The sequence below is a fragment of the Clarias gariepinus genome, chromosome 10 (assembly GCF_024256425.1).
Source record: "Clarias gariepinus isolate MV-2021 ecotype Netherlands chromosome 10, CGAR_prim_01v2, whole genome shotgun sequence".
In the NCBI taxonomy this organism is placed as follows: domain Eukaryota; kingdom Metazoa; phylum Chordata; class Actinopteri; order Siluriformes; family Clariidae; genus Clarias; species Clarias gariepinus.
In genome coordinates, this window is record NC_071109.1 from 24,293,414 (window position 1) to 24,308,358 (window position 14,945).

Consider the following 14,945-nt stretch of genomic DNA (forward strand, 5'->3'; position numbering starts at 1 on the left):
ATTTATACTGCCCAAGGAGGTGGCACGGGGGCTTAGTGTTTAGCACTGCAGATAGGCACCTTCAAGGTTGGGATTCGATTCCCAGCTTGGGTCTGTGTACATGGAGTTTGCATGTTCTCCCCATGCTAGGTGGGCTTCCTAAGGGTAATCCAGTTACCTCCCACTGTCCAAAGACATGCAGGTTAGGGTAATTGGTGCTCCCAAATTGCCCAGCAGTGTGAATGACAATTGGCAATCAACCTGGCAACTTGTCTCCTTAAGTAAGTGGCACAGAAACAATGGATATATCTCCAGGGTGTGCCAGATGGCGTGTGGACGGACCAAAAGACCAAAATAATATATATATATATAATGTGTATATATCAAATTTAAATTTTGCATTCTTAGTATTATTTATTATACCAAGAACACAGATGTTCTCTGAGGCTTGCCTTACAGTAAGTGAGAGGGTACCCTCAAGACAAGTGAAGTTAAACATAGTGAAGGCTTTTTATATGATGGGCTATCCTAAAAATTACAGGGCTCTGAGTTACACTCCAGGATTTAGTTCTAGAGGCAATAATTTCAGTTGAACCATGTCTGCTGCCAAGACGTCTAGAGAGCATCTCATCTTCCACCACTTATCATGTGTAATTGGGCCTAGGCATTTTCAAACAATAGAGTGTTTACACTAAGAATCCTGGGCAAAATTCATCCTGAACTTAAATGTGCCAACCAAGCATATGTGTAATACCATGCACCCAAACCAGGAGGTGTCATACACAGCTTCTTTAAGATGGGCAATGCTAAGGTAGTGGGCACATAGCTGATGCCCATTTTTGTGTTTTAAGAGGTTCGGACATTGTCTATATTATGGTTGGCAGGAGCTACCTAGCGAGTAGAATGTAGACAATGGAGACAATCTGACCCAAGTCCAGAAATGCAGCATTTTTTTTTTATTTGGTGTTGCTGTTAAGGGAATACCCATGCTAAAAAAGAATTGTGTATTACCAGGAATCCCAGCTAAGAACAGCAGACTCATCAGTAAATAGTGCATGGTATAATGAGGGAATACAATTGCCATGACACTTAACTGTGCATGTTAGACATGCTTGAGAGAGAAAACATCCAACAATCTGGCAAACACCGCACTTATAAAAACAGTTTGAGAAGCAACTCAATACAGCTCTTATTGCCAACTGCCAAACTATGGCTAGTGCACACTACAGTGCTCATTTCTAATAATGGCTGTGATATCATAAAATTATTCATACTTCATACATAGCATGTACATAAGGGAGGTCTATCCATAGCTTTGTTTGTACACCGTGTTTTTTCTGGTCAGTGGATTAAATATAGCTTCAAGTAGCTTTGTATAAATGTATCTTTGTAATTCTTGAAAGAAAATATAATTGTTTTCAATGTCTCTAATAAGTGTCCTAGCAATTACAATACTCTCAAAATTAAAGTATGTGCTTGAACAACCATTGCCTGTTTTAAAATGGTATATTATCTTGTAGTCAAAGCCTTGTCATAACAAATGAAAAATATTATACCACAAATATGCAACTCATCAGCCTAAATAGCTAAATTAGACAAGCATAAAGTCTAAATTCTGAATAGATCCAGCAGTAAAAATTAGAGCTTGATAATTTAGGGCCTGTCACCTTATGCTATACAAAACATTCCCATTTTTAGAGATCCTCAGCAGCTTGTTGTCAGTGGTAACCTCGTGGAAATTGGCACCCTTTTCATTGGCAAAGAACAAATCTGGCTTCCAAATGGAGTCCAACATGGAGGGGTCGAGGTCGAGGGAGTCGTCAGGGTATTCACTGTAAGCCAGTCGGGGGTCATTCCACTGCTGTCTCAGGAAAATGTTCACTCTGTAATCCTGTAAGACAACAGCGACTATGTCAGCAGACCAGAGGTGAGAGTGTACACAGGAATCCCATTTTACTTACCATCATTAGCTCTATGAAACACCATCAAGAACGAGAAAATGTTATGTTTCCTTTTTAGAAAAAAATAAAATTACCATATTGTTGCAGTTATGAGTCTTTAGGATTCAGACTTAAACTGTAGTGTTAAAAAGTCTTACTCATTGTTTTATTTAGCCTTGTATTCACAACATTATTTTGACTCAAAAGGATGGCTGGGAATACAGTACTGTATTTGTTAAATCTATCCATTCATTCATCCATTCAGGAATCTCTATAGTCCAACCAGGGACTGTGGAGATCAATGGTGACCATTGTATTTATTCTCATTTTGTATGACCGTGGTAGAACTTGCAAAAACCAGCATGTCTAAATAAAATTACAATTACAAATTAATACAGTAAGTTCTTGTTACAAATGTTTTCTTATAATTAAGGAAACCAGAATACATTCATTACAACAACTTAAAAAAATATATATCTTTGGTTCTCTAAAACCATTTTTTGCTTCCTTAAAGAATTTTTCAATTCATAATTTTTAGCCATTATACATGTATGTTGTTATGTAATTGAAGTGTTTTGGATTTGTTTATAACTTTTTTTATAACATTTAAATAGACCTTTGTATAAATGAAGCAGTGATGGTCTGAGAGTTTCTGCATACTTATATTTGCCTATTAAATAATGGACATTGGTTTCTAACTACACAAAAAAATAACACTAGGACTTTCCACCGTATATAAGACTTTGCCATCCTACAATGGCATTACGGCGGGCATAAGCAAAAAAAACCAAACAACACTTTAATACTAAGCTGCACATGTTCTGTCTAAGTAACTAGTGTGATTGCTTAGTTCTGGAATTGTCTGAGAATTCACTGGGTAATATTTATCCCAAAATTTATCCCAATAAAAGAATGGGTAAATTATATTATCATCAATGTCATGCTCTCAAAACGAGCCATGCATTCAGTTCCAGATTTAGACATGGGCGACATGGGCAGGTGCTGGGGGTGCCCAGAGTGCATGGAAGAAAAAGGAAATAAAAATTTAGATTGATAATATAGATTGATGAATAATATTTGCCTGCTCATTTTGCTATCACTCTTTTGCACGTCATGTGGTTCATGTCATGTTGGTCAATAAACCGCCCTGGCGTCCTAAGTCTAGCTTTTAAGCAAGGCAGTGTACTGCATTAGGAAGGTCTCTCACGCAAGTGTACTAAATGGAGATTTTCAATTTGTTTTCAGGGGGTTTTCTGAAGTTGTGTTCGTCAAGGGCGCTAGACACACTTGAACCACAACTGCATGCAGTTGTGTCCTTCCTGGACAGTAGGATGACCTACAAACGTGGGAGAAAATATTCCAGGTGACCTCTGCAATAGCAATCAGCCACATTATATAGTAATTATCCTAATGCAATGATATTTTGAAATATTTCGATCATGTCAGATCATCCGTTTCAAGGTTATTAGATTTGTGTCTCCTTGAAAGCAATCAGTACAGTCCATAAGAAAATGCAAACCTCACCTTTTTTTCATGTCAATATTTTCCCTTCATAATTAGTAAAACATGACAACTGTGAAATAATCAACTCCTTGATAATAAGCTGTGCATGGGCACTGCAAAATATCAATGCAACCACACCAAGCTGCAAGTGCACACGTTCCTACAACATTCTCACCTCGGGTGATTTATCAGGTTTTCTGATTGCCTACTTCATGGTTTGTACTGTTATATGGACATGCTAGGAAATCACTCATTTTATAGTTAATTGTAAATTATTCTCAAGTCTACCACGTCAATCTGTCCGTCAATTATCGCAGACGAAATTCGGACAGAGAATGAAAGCCTGAAACAAAGCGAACCCCCAAAACAAAATGATCTAGCAAACAAAGCATGGAGTGGGCACGCATTCATCAGCATAAAGTAAAGAGGGGAAAAAGGCCTCATATTTCCCGTTATGATTTCTCCAGGCTAAGGAGACTGATTTATGACAACAGCAGACACATAATGTGATTCAAGCTCAAGGCTAAGATCCCTTTTTGACGGTGACAGATTAGAAAAAGTTTGGCTGTTTTCATGACTCTACTTTGACGACTGCCACCAAGAAATGGGAGAGTTTGGGGATTTATTTGCTTTCTCTCTCTCTTTCCACCCTCTCTCTTTTTCTCTCTTTTGCTGTCTCTTCTACTTGAGAAAATGTAGAGTATGTAAGCTAATTAAATGGCCAGTCAACCCCTCCCTAAGCCTCAGACATCCTAAATAGTGTAAATAATGTGGCTATCAGCAGTCCAGGGAGAGTTGCTAGTCCCAGTAGTGGATCAGGTACTGTCTGATCATTACAGCGAAAAGCATGATTCTCAACAGGCCACTAAGATGTCATTCTCATTCTTATCACCTTGCTCCTCCTGCTCGTCAGTTTCAGTGCCTTAGATCAATTTCTCTGGCTGTAGAGGGGAAAAGGAGTGGAAAATACCGCATTTGTTTTGCACGAGCTACTCCTGTGGGCTGCAGCAATTTTTGGTCAGTTCAGCAGTGGCTGAGCAATAAAGCTCGGCTCATTCAAGGCTTGGCATTGAAAGTACTTGTGTGGCTCTGCTGGAGGCATTTGAGAGGGCTTTAAAGTGCTTGTGAAAGGGTGTGAATTGTTAACTGCAGGAGTGTCTCAGTGTCTCAGCACCAACCACGGTGTCCAAGCAGGACCAGGGTGCCACATTTTGCACAGGATATCTTAAATTGTGAAATTGAATTTATAGGAGATTTTACTAAAAAAATGTTTCATACACATACAGTATATATACATACACTGCCTGGACAAAAAAAAATTCTGAAGAGTCAAATTACTTGCACCAAGCAAAGAAAACAACTAAAGGAGATTTACAACTACTAGAACTGGGGTAAGAACCAATTATCACATTATTAAAACCTGGGAGGATATTCCTAAACCATCAACTTTGTGGAGAAAATGTGGTAAAAAAAAAATCATGAATAGAGATTACTTAACCACTTGGTGACGATACAAGTAAAAACCATGGGTATATGTAATTATTAAAGTAAGAGCATTTCCATACACACTAACAGGACTAATACTAAACAGTGGCCATAAGGAAAGCAGTTGTTAGTGAGGCAAATTAGAAAAAAAGGCTATTTTGTTAGGGAGCATAAAGATTGGACTTTGGAGCAATTGAAAAAGGTCATGTAGTCTGATGAGTCCAGACTGACCTTATTCCAGAGTGATGCGTGTGTCAGGGTAAGAAGGAAGTGCATGAAGCGATGTACCCATCATGAATAGTGCCCACTGTACAAGCCTCTGGAGGAAGTTAGGATCTGGGGCTGCTTCAACCGGTCAGGTCTGGCCAAGCAATGCTATGTGGCAATTAAATAAAGTCAGCTGACAACCTGAATGCACCGGGTGATCGCATCAGTGGAGTTTATCTTCCCTCATGGCATAGGCATATTTCAAAGAGTGGATCTGGGGGCATGAATAATCATTTTCACACATAAACTGGCCTACAATTTGTATACTGTAATCAAAGCTGAAAGCCACTTTCACACTTGGCACGGCTGTTTTGTTCTGTACCTAGAGACGATTGCTCCTTTCTCCACTGCAGTCTAAACAGAGGTCTGCTTTCGTGTTCAGGTATGATCGGCTTTCATATCTGATTCTTGATGGCCTTTAGTGATCTTTAGTCCAAGTTATTTGGCACATCAAATAAGGAAAGTTGTATTTAGCTATGAATAGAACACACAAGGCTGCACTCTTTTGTTTAAAATTCGTAATATATTTTAAACAATTTAAAAGACAATAATTTAAAGATTTTTATAGATGCACATGAAAGAATTCAATTACATTAGTAATTTCTGTATACACACCAAAATCTTATTCACATTAAAAAGCAAGGTTTCTGCAATCACTTCATGAAATTCCTTCAAATTAAAAGCATAAAACCTAAATCTACTGTACATTTTTTCCCAGTTGATATGAATTTAATTGTAAATACCTGATGAAAAGCAAATAGAAAATATTGCTGGAAGGAAAAACAAGATTGTATTGTATTTTCTTACATTTTCTTACTTATTCTTTAAAGATACTATGTTGATTTATTTTCTTCCAATTATATTAAATCTTTCAACAATTTTATTTAATAATTCAATCAATTTCAAGGGATCATTGTAAATAACTGTTTTTTTTCCTTGGACAGACATTTTACATGTAAAAAATGACATGTAAAAAACCTAACCTGCACATTTTATGTTTTTATTTCACATGCACATTTATATTTATTACGTGAAAATAATCTTTTGGCTCACCATTGTTGTTTCAGCAATGGATCCAAAACTGTTAATAAAAATGTTGCATGTTACATTCACAGGTGGACCTGTAAAAAAATGCAAAAAGAATATATCAGTCATGTCAACTTTAATATCAGCTAAGTAGGTCATAATAATCACTAAATAACACAGCTTTATTTAAGGATAGATATTTATAGTCCGCAACTTACCAGGTGCTTAAGACAAACAAAAGTCAAACAAAACCATTTACCTAATGAATAATAAGAAAATACTTTTTCCAAGGTGACAGACTTTGGGCAGCAGAGGTAGGATACGTTAAAACCAGTTGAGCTAAAATAGATTCCACTGAGAGGACAGTATCAAGGTTAGGGAAAATAATTCAATGTTGTAGTGACCCTTCTCATTGGACCTGAATAGTTGCTCGTACAAGCATTAATAAGATTAGACTGTGAGTGGAAACGAATTTCATTGAAACTTGTACTATGCTGTAAACAAGCAAGCCAATATTGTTTAGATGAGTCATGACGTCCATGTCTATTTTATAAAGTATGACTGCCAAGGTGCTCTTTTTTGGGGGCATTAAAATAATTAAAAATAGTCTTTGCCAGACAGACACAAGTCATTCAACCTAACTCATGTTTGCAGCGAAATAAATGAAATCAAAGATCACATCTTCTTTCTGTACATAAAATCCAAAGTGACACATCTCATAAATGCTGTCAACTTGTTCCAGATTTTTGATATAACCACACACCGGCCTGCAGAACAGAAATAAAAAAATCCAACTCTCTATTTCAGCCCATTGTCCAAAACAGAAGAGCATCTCAGGGTGTAAAATAAGTAGATTACTAGAAAGGACCATATACCCGTTTGCAAGGAAGTGCAGTTTTCATTATTTTTAAGCTGTAAATTTTCCATAAAAAAAAAAAAAAACACTCCTAGGAAAAATACCATAGTAGGTAGTTAATATTTTCTAACATAAAAAAAAACAACAACATAATGTTAAAAATGTATTATAGCTTCATTTTATGGCATATGAAATGAGGATTACTTTGAAATATAACATTTGCATCAGTATGTTTTAAAACTAATTTCATATATGTTTAAGTGCATTGTAAGGCTTTCTAGGCGTACACTATTTGCACACTCTGTTCGCTGGCTAATGCACTGCTTAGAATAATTTGTCTTTTCTTGACATTCCTTGCCGTGTGTGATGCAGTGCTGGGGAGCCCTAGCGTCCTTGTTGCCTATGCAGTTTAGTCCCCACCTCCTCCAATGAAGAGAAAGAGACTGTGCTCATTAACTGTAAGACCAGGGTGACTCATTGTCCAGAACGATTTGTTTTACTACATTTTTTGCCAAATGATCTGGGCAAACCTGCAAACACACACAGCACCCATAAAAGGAAGCTTTTTTCCCTCAGCCTCTCTGTCCCTGTGAATCGAAGTCTCATTTCGATGGCACATCTCCACACCCTTTTTGCAGAATGATGGTAGTTAAGAGGCGTCCCACGTTTCACTGCGCTGCCATATATTGCAGGATCATAAACACGACACGTTTGCTCTAAAAGGGCAGTTTTGCTTCTCCTTAAGGAGAACTGATAAGATAAAGCTTGGATTTGGAAGCCACAGTGCTGTAGGCTATGAGCAATTGAGTTCCCCAAAAGCTCATTGAAGAAATTCTGAATTTTATTATTTTGATTTATTCTTGCAGTAGATCACTTTTCCAGTTTCCTCCTGAATGAATGTAGCCTCCTTGGGTTGCAGACGAATTAAATAGAATAAGTTATTATTTTATTCACCAACACTGCAACCTGGCAGCATGGTGACTGGTTTATAGCTGTCCTTTACAGAAAACACTGCATCAGCCAACTCATCAATACCAACGTTAGGACACAGTAAACCTGTAAGAATTATATAAAACACCCAACACCCAACTATGCCCCTTCCTAATTACTGCCGGGAATGTCATGCCTGGCCTGATGTCACTACATTGACAGCCCTCTAAAAGCAAAGCAAACAAATTTATTACAATAAATTGGCACTCTGGATGCCTCTTGGATAAGTGGATTGCCACTGAAGAAAATGCACCACATAAATAAAGAAATCTTAATGATATTGCTTATGTTAAAATTTCCAGCTGCTCTCAGCAGAATCACAATGCCCATGGCACATTAAATATTCATATCACCCAGGCTGTACCTAGAAGGTGTTGGCAAGGCAAGTTTTTATTGAACTAATAAACAGGATATTGCCCAGATGCATAGACAAGTGGAGCACAACTCATTTCACCTTCTCTGAAGAAGAGGAAAAAACACAACTCTCCAGCTGCCTCACCTAGAACTCCATGCTGCTGTATGTCAATGTTGTGTTAAATGTCAGAGGTTCTGTTATTCGTTTATAAGCAGCTTAGTTGACTCAGAGCACAGGATGGTTTTTAATTTCAGGCAACAAATGCCAGAAAAAAGTCAAGCTGACAAAAAGAAAGGGTTCACATTCAAGCTGCAAATAGCCCTTTTTTGCACAAAACAGGACAGCAAATCATAAAACCAAATTTTTCCACTGCATCAGAAAGCGAGCGATTTAATGTTAATGTGTGAAAATCTGTACAGCGTATTTTTCAACAGATTCCCAAAGTATCAGTCATGGTGAACAGTAGCCTATTATATGCAGCTCCCAAGTGTGAATTTAACAGAATCTTATAATGCCTTCCTATAAAATACAACTACAGCAGGATGTCCTGAAATCCAAACAGCTTTTCTCCAAAGCTCTGCAAACACAGCAAAGTGTGATCACTGCTGGTAGACCCCTTATCTTCATCCATCCTGCCTAAAATGCTAAAGCATTAAACTATTTCTGTATTCTGTTTATACCACAACAGCATCCTGATAAGAAGCAAGATGAGGACACAGCCTGACCATCCATCATTGTGCATTTCATTCAGCTAGAGGCAACCCCCACCATTAGAAAGATTGTATTAAAATTCATAAAAGCAGGGTTGCTGTGGGCCAGGCTGAGTGAACAGTCTGAGTTTGCAACGTCACACTCCTGAAAGTAATGACAGGTTGCTAAATCACCAGAGTCCCTATGCTGCCCCTGAGGCTAGCACTGACTGACATGGGGACATGACAGCCTTGTGCATGGAGAGGGACATAAATCAATAGGAGGGCCACGGCATGCAGTTCGGGATGGAGAACAAATTGACTGCAGTGTGATTATACTGGCTTACGAGACAAGTTTTTTTCCCCAGATTCGATGAAGGATAGGACAATGTGGTCAACAATGTAGTGGAGGTGTTTACTCTGAGACTGCATTCATCGTTTTAATAACGGTGAACATACTTTGTTGATCTACAGCTACGGTGTAGTGTGAAAAAAAAACTGATAAAAATGACATTTTTATGATAAAAGGTCAGCTCTTCTACAGTTGAGACTATGCAGCATATTGTCTAACTTTGTAATTAGACATATCTGTCATTGTACTTTTGGCAAAGGCATAATGACCCGTTGTCATTCTCTCTCTCCTAAAAAAAACAGTTTACAAAAAATAAATAAATAAATAAAATAAAATGTCTACCTCTTAAACAGAAAACGTTTTCCCGCAAGACGATCTGATGAAAAATCAGAATGATTCAGCCTGAAGCAATCAGTGCAACTCATGGAGATGTATAGCTTTTTGTAATGTTTCACTGTCGTGATACCCACATAGGCAATTTATCCTAATTATCAAGTGATAAATGGTGCATCACAATCAAAATGAAAATGCCATGATGCGTTAAGGCATTTGACTTTGATATAACGTATGCAGCAACATGATGTGCGCTGCATCGACATTTATTTAAAACGAACAAAGTATAAGAGATCAAAAACAAGGCTCACTAAAAGGAAAAAGACAAATATGTAGAACATACTTGTTTTTTTTTTTTTGGTTTGCTTTTTTTTAAACAAAATTCATGTAAGTATAGAAAATATCAAATTTAGAAACCAAAATAAACTTCATTTCCACGCCAAGGAAAACTTGGTTATTCAATTACACCACTGACCAACGTCAAACACTTCTGTAATCAGCAACTCAAGTAAAATTATTAACCATAAGCTAAAAGAGAATTTACTAAGGTACATTTATTTACATTTAAAGAAAATTTACTGAGGTAAAAGTATTAGCCAGAAACTAAAACACAATTAACCAGAATCTAAAACACAATTAACTGAGGTAAAAGTATTAGCCAGAAGCTTAATCAATTTACTGAGGTAAAATCATTATCCTGACACTAAAACAAAATTTATGGAGGTATTAGCTAGAAACTAAAAGGAAATTTACTAAAGAAAAAGAAATAGCCAGAAACTAAAAGATCATAAGCCACAAGCCACAATACAATTTAACAAGGTAAAAGTATTAACCAGAGTGTATGGGGCAAAATTATTAGCGGACTGCTAAAATGGCATTTTCTAAGGTAAATATGTTAGCCAAATGCTAAAACAGAACCACCAAACCAGACCACTAGGCTGCATACTTTTTTTGTAGATCACTGTTATTATGTTATTATCTGCTGGCTCTTAATCAAATCTGCGACTGATTTTTGAATCCAGATCTTTTCATGACTATAATCACAAAACTAGTGCTTTTCCTTCCAATGCAGAAATGATAAGTTATTGATAAATATTACATATGCTATTTCCATGAGCATTTTTAAAATTTGTTACTTTTAGGCCTGGGGTAACTTCAGGGGGGTAAATGATAATTAAAAAACTGCACGGTGTATGAAGAGTAATGCCCACTAAGGAGATTTGTGGATGCTGATGCAATGACCATCCATTTGATAGCACTGGCACACAGAAACATATCCCAGAGCTGTGCATTACTCAACACCAAACTGTTGTGTTTGGAAACGAGCCATGTATACAACATCCTGAACCGTTCTTGATAAAGCTAAATAAAAGGAGTGTAATAAGGATTCAATGCCAGTGCTGAGCCAACAGGGCTAAGACTGCAGTCAGTGCTAAATTTGCTCCCTTATTTTCTACACACACACACACACACACACACACACGACTCAGATCTTACTACGACCTAGCTTCATGCCAGTAGAATATTTAACACTGAAAATCAATTTATATATTTTATAACCAAAATGTTAAAATTTTTCACCATTATTTATTTTAAAGAAAGAAAAAAAAACACACTGGTGCAATAATAAATCTTAAAAAGTAAAGGGAAAAAAATAATGCTAGTTATAAAGCCCAACCCAGCCATCTCGTTACAGCACCAGAGCTTCAGGGTGCTTTGAGAGCAAACACCAAAAAATGCTATTATCCACAGAAAGGCAAGACCTAATAGCAAGCTGATTCCCCAGCCTAAAGCAAATGTTTTGTGAACACTGAAAACAGCTGAAATGCTGCACTAAAAAAAAAAAAAAAACTTTAAACAGACCAGTACGTAACTGCACATTTGTGAATGCTATTTTATATAAGTAACAGTAACATTTAAGACACACACACATGATATATATGATATACACATTGTTAGGGCTCATTCAGGATTCTTTCAGCTCATACTGTACATAAGATAAGAAAAATGAGCACTGACACAGAAGAAAGAGAAATGTCTGGATCAACACAAGTATATGCAGATACTCAACCATAAAATAAATAAATGTGTGGTCCTGAAACACAAGAACACATCTCCATCTACTGATACAAACCAGTGCATGGGAGAAACCTCACACAGTCTAGCACATTTTTTTCCCCTTCGGATTATATGAGAGGGACATCACTCCAGGTATATAAATTACTAAGCTTCATTAGTCCTGGATAAAGAAAAAGGAAGTACCTTTCTTGTGAGTACCATCCGATTTGGGGCCTTGTGGGTCTAATGAAAAAAAGATCAGGATTAAACATATAATATTCTAACATCAGTAATGTTAAACCGTCATTTTCTCTGCAAAAACAACAATAGAACAGAGAAAAGGAAACATAAGAAGCATGGCCCATTCCTTCAGCAAGTTTACTTTACCATACACTTGTGCTTTGAAGTGTATGGCAGGGAAGACTAGGGCCAGCATACTAAAGGCAAGAGCAGGTGGGATGCACTTATCTGTCGAAAAATCAGCGGGCAAAGGAGGAGAGGTAATGCAGAGAAATGAAAATAGGGGGATTGGGGGTATGCAATGCAGATCTCATTACATGAGCCAAAGGTGGGTTAGCAAAATGCAAGAGATGCAAGTACATTATAAAGAAGGGAAAATGCAAAGAATACATGTCACACTAGCTTCACTGAGCTTTGTGGGTAGGTTTTTCCTTTTTTTTTTTTTACTGCCTTATAAACTGCAAAAAAGCCAATTTCTTTACATTCCATTTCTTTACTCCGCTTTGGAGGTTTTAATCCCATCAGATAGCAGAACTGTGTCAGACAAAGAGAAATTAACCTCAAGTGCAAAAAGCAATTGCAGTGAATGCTCCATACGTTTTGCAGCCTCCCTTTCATCAGAGCAAGTGATCTATCACATTAAGGCATTTTCCCTTACAAATGTCAAGCAGACACCAGTAGCGGTTAAAGCTCATGTCTTTTTGCTTGAAAAAACAAATGGATCTTGACTTCAAAAATCTTTCCAAATTCCCATTAGCACATTTGCCTGTTACAAACTTGCACTAATGACATTTTCATAATTACCATGTCTGCAGTGTAGCAACACAAAAAAGGGTATATTGTACCCTTGGTTGTGACATGGATTAATAAGTGCAGAACAATTGTGAATTTCTTGTCGAAAGTAAATTACACCAATGAATCTAAAGAAATACTACAATGATGATATCTGACAATGGTGTTAAAAACAAACAAAAAACACATGGACTAGGAAAAGTCTTCTATTTCAAACTGATAAATAAAATCAATTGTAATATTACAAGGAAATAAAACACATCATTTCTGTGTACTCACACATACATATATATTCAATGTACGTGTCCATACTCTAGAAAATCTCATACATCGGTCATGAAAGGCAAATTTATCATTATCTGCCTGGTGAGGAATGGAAATCTGCCTGCAGGAAAGATTCTTGTTGACTGCAGTAATCCGTCTGTGTAACTTGCAAGGGAACTCAGTCGTAAAATGAACTGCAATTACTTGGCATAAACATGAACTGCTGCAGACAGCTGACTTAAGCTCTGTAATGGGAGGCATTTTTCCTTCTATGATGCTACCTGACCAGCAATCCCCTGTGTAAACATAATCCTGTAGATTCAAAGAGGCTTATCCTTTGTGAGGAGAATCTGTATGAACTATTTGAGCCTCAATACCTGTGACCCAGCTTGAGTGTGCTTTGTAAAAGCTACAGTATGTATTATAGTATTGGACTATCTATTTATGAATGTCAGCTAACAACATAAAAAAACAGATGCTATTAAAAGCTATTACGAGAAGAAGTGTCCCCTTATTGTGTCATAAATTTATGATTCAACCAGAATTTAACAAAATACTTTTTTTTAACTTTTACTGTAACAGTCTTCTCTAAATATTGCAACATTTTGTTCAGAATTACACTACTTTAATCAGCACTATTTCAAGCAGTACTATGAAAGGTTGGTGCTTGAAATATGACAAAAGTATACTACTACCTGTCCAAAACAATGACGATATCAGAAGAATCAAATTACTGGGCTGCATCAAGAAAAGAAAACAAGGAGATTTGAAATTGGGATATTATCAAAACCTGAAAGGATAGTGCTGGAGCGTCAACTTTGTGGAAGAAATGTAGTCAAAAAAATTATGAATGGAGGTCACTTAAACACTTGGAGAAGATACATGGTAAAAAATTAACAGTAAAAAAACATAGCAATGTTTAATAGTGAAAGTAAGAGCATTTACATACACATGGAATGTAATGATAACTCACAGGATTATGACTAAACAACTGTGTGGCCATAATAAAACCATCTGGTAGCGAGACTAATCCAAAAAAAAAAGACCTTAATTTATCAGCGAGCACAAAGATTAAACATTTGGACAGTCTTACTTTTTACATATTTCTAACGTTACACTTTTTATTCTATTTTATTTGATTGTAACCAAAAATAGTAGATTTTATATATTTTTATTTTTTTTTATTTTGCCTCCTTACTTCCGTTTTTTCTTTTTAAGGTCACAAACAGTCATGTAAGCATTTCACTACGTGTCATACTGTGTATGGTGTTGTATGTGACAAATAAAAATTTGAATTTGAATTTGGTGCAATATAAAACGATCATATGGTCTGATGACTTTAGATTAAACTTAGTCCAGAACAATGGCAGTATATGTGTTAGAAAGGAAGTGCATGATGCAATGAACCCATAATACACTGCACTGTATTTAAATACAGTTTGGGTAATTTAATTGCATATGCAACATTACATTTTTTTTTCCGTAAAGTTTTTAATCTTGCCTTTCCCTTAAAAAAAAAGTTAAGTATAAATCGCACTGATAATGAAATTCACATTTAAAAATATAGCCGTGACAATTTTTTTTTTCTCAATTTCCAAATCATTAAAATATAAAAAACGCTGATTTAAAAATTTTTTTATTAAATGCTAGCAGTCAGAGCTGCAGAATTTGATAAATGAATCATATTGCAATTATATTTGCATACTGCGATTGTGATTGCGATTTAAACTAGTAAATGTATTATTTTGTATGCCACTGTATTTATCTAAGCTAACACCAAGTAATTGGACAAAGGATCTAATTAAGAAGATGTCTG

At 36.4% G+C, this 14,945-nt stretch overlaps 1 protein-coding gene across 2 annotated transcripts in view; it reads right to left on the reverse strand.

The window, feature by feature from the left end:
* Positions 1-14,945, reverse strand: part of glra1 (glycine receptor, alpha 1) — a 58,580-nt gene that overhangs the window by 27,461 nt on the left and 16,174 nt on the right. The window contains exons 3-5 of one of the 2 annotated variants that reach the window (XM_053505043.1): positions 12,038-12,076; positions 6,228-6,295; positions 1,647-1,870 (exon numbers count right to left, since the gene is read on the reverse strand). In XM_053505043.1, coding sequence (XP_053361018.1) covers positions 1,647-1,870; positions 6,228-6,295; positions 12,038-12,076 — 331 coding nt within the window. The remainder of the gene's footprint in view (positions 1-1,646; positions 1,871-6,227; positions 6,296-12,037; positions 12,077-14,945) is intronic. The other variant, XM_053505045.1, reaches the window with a different exon arrangement.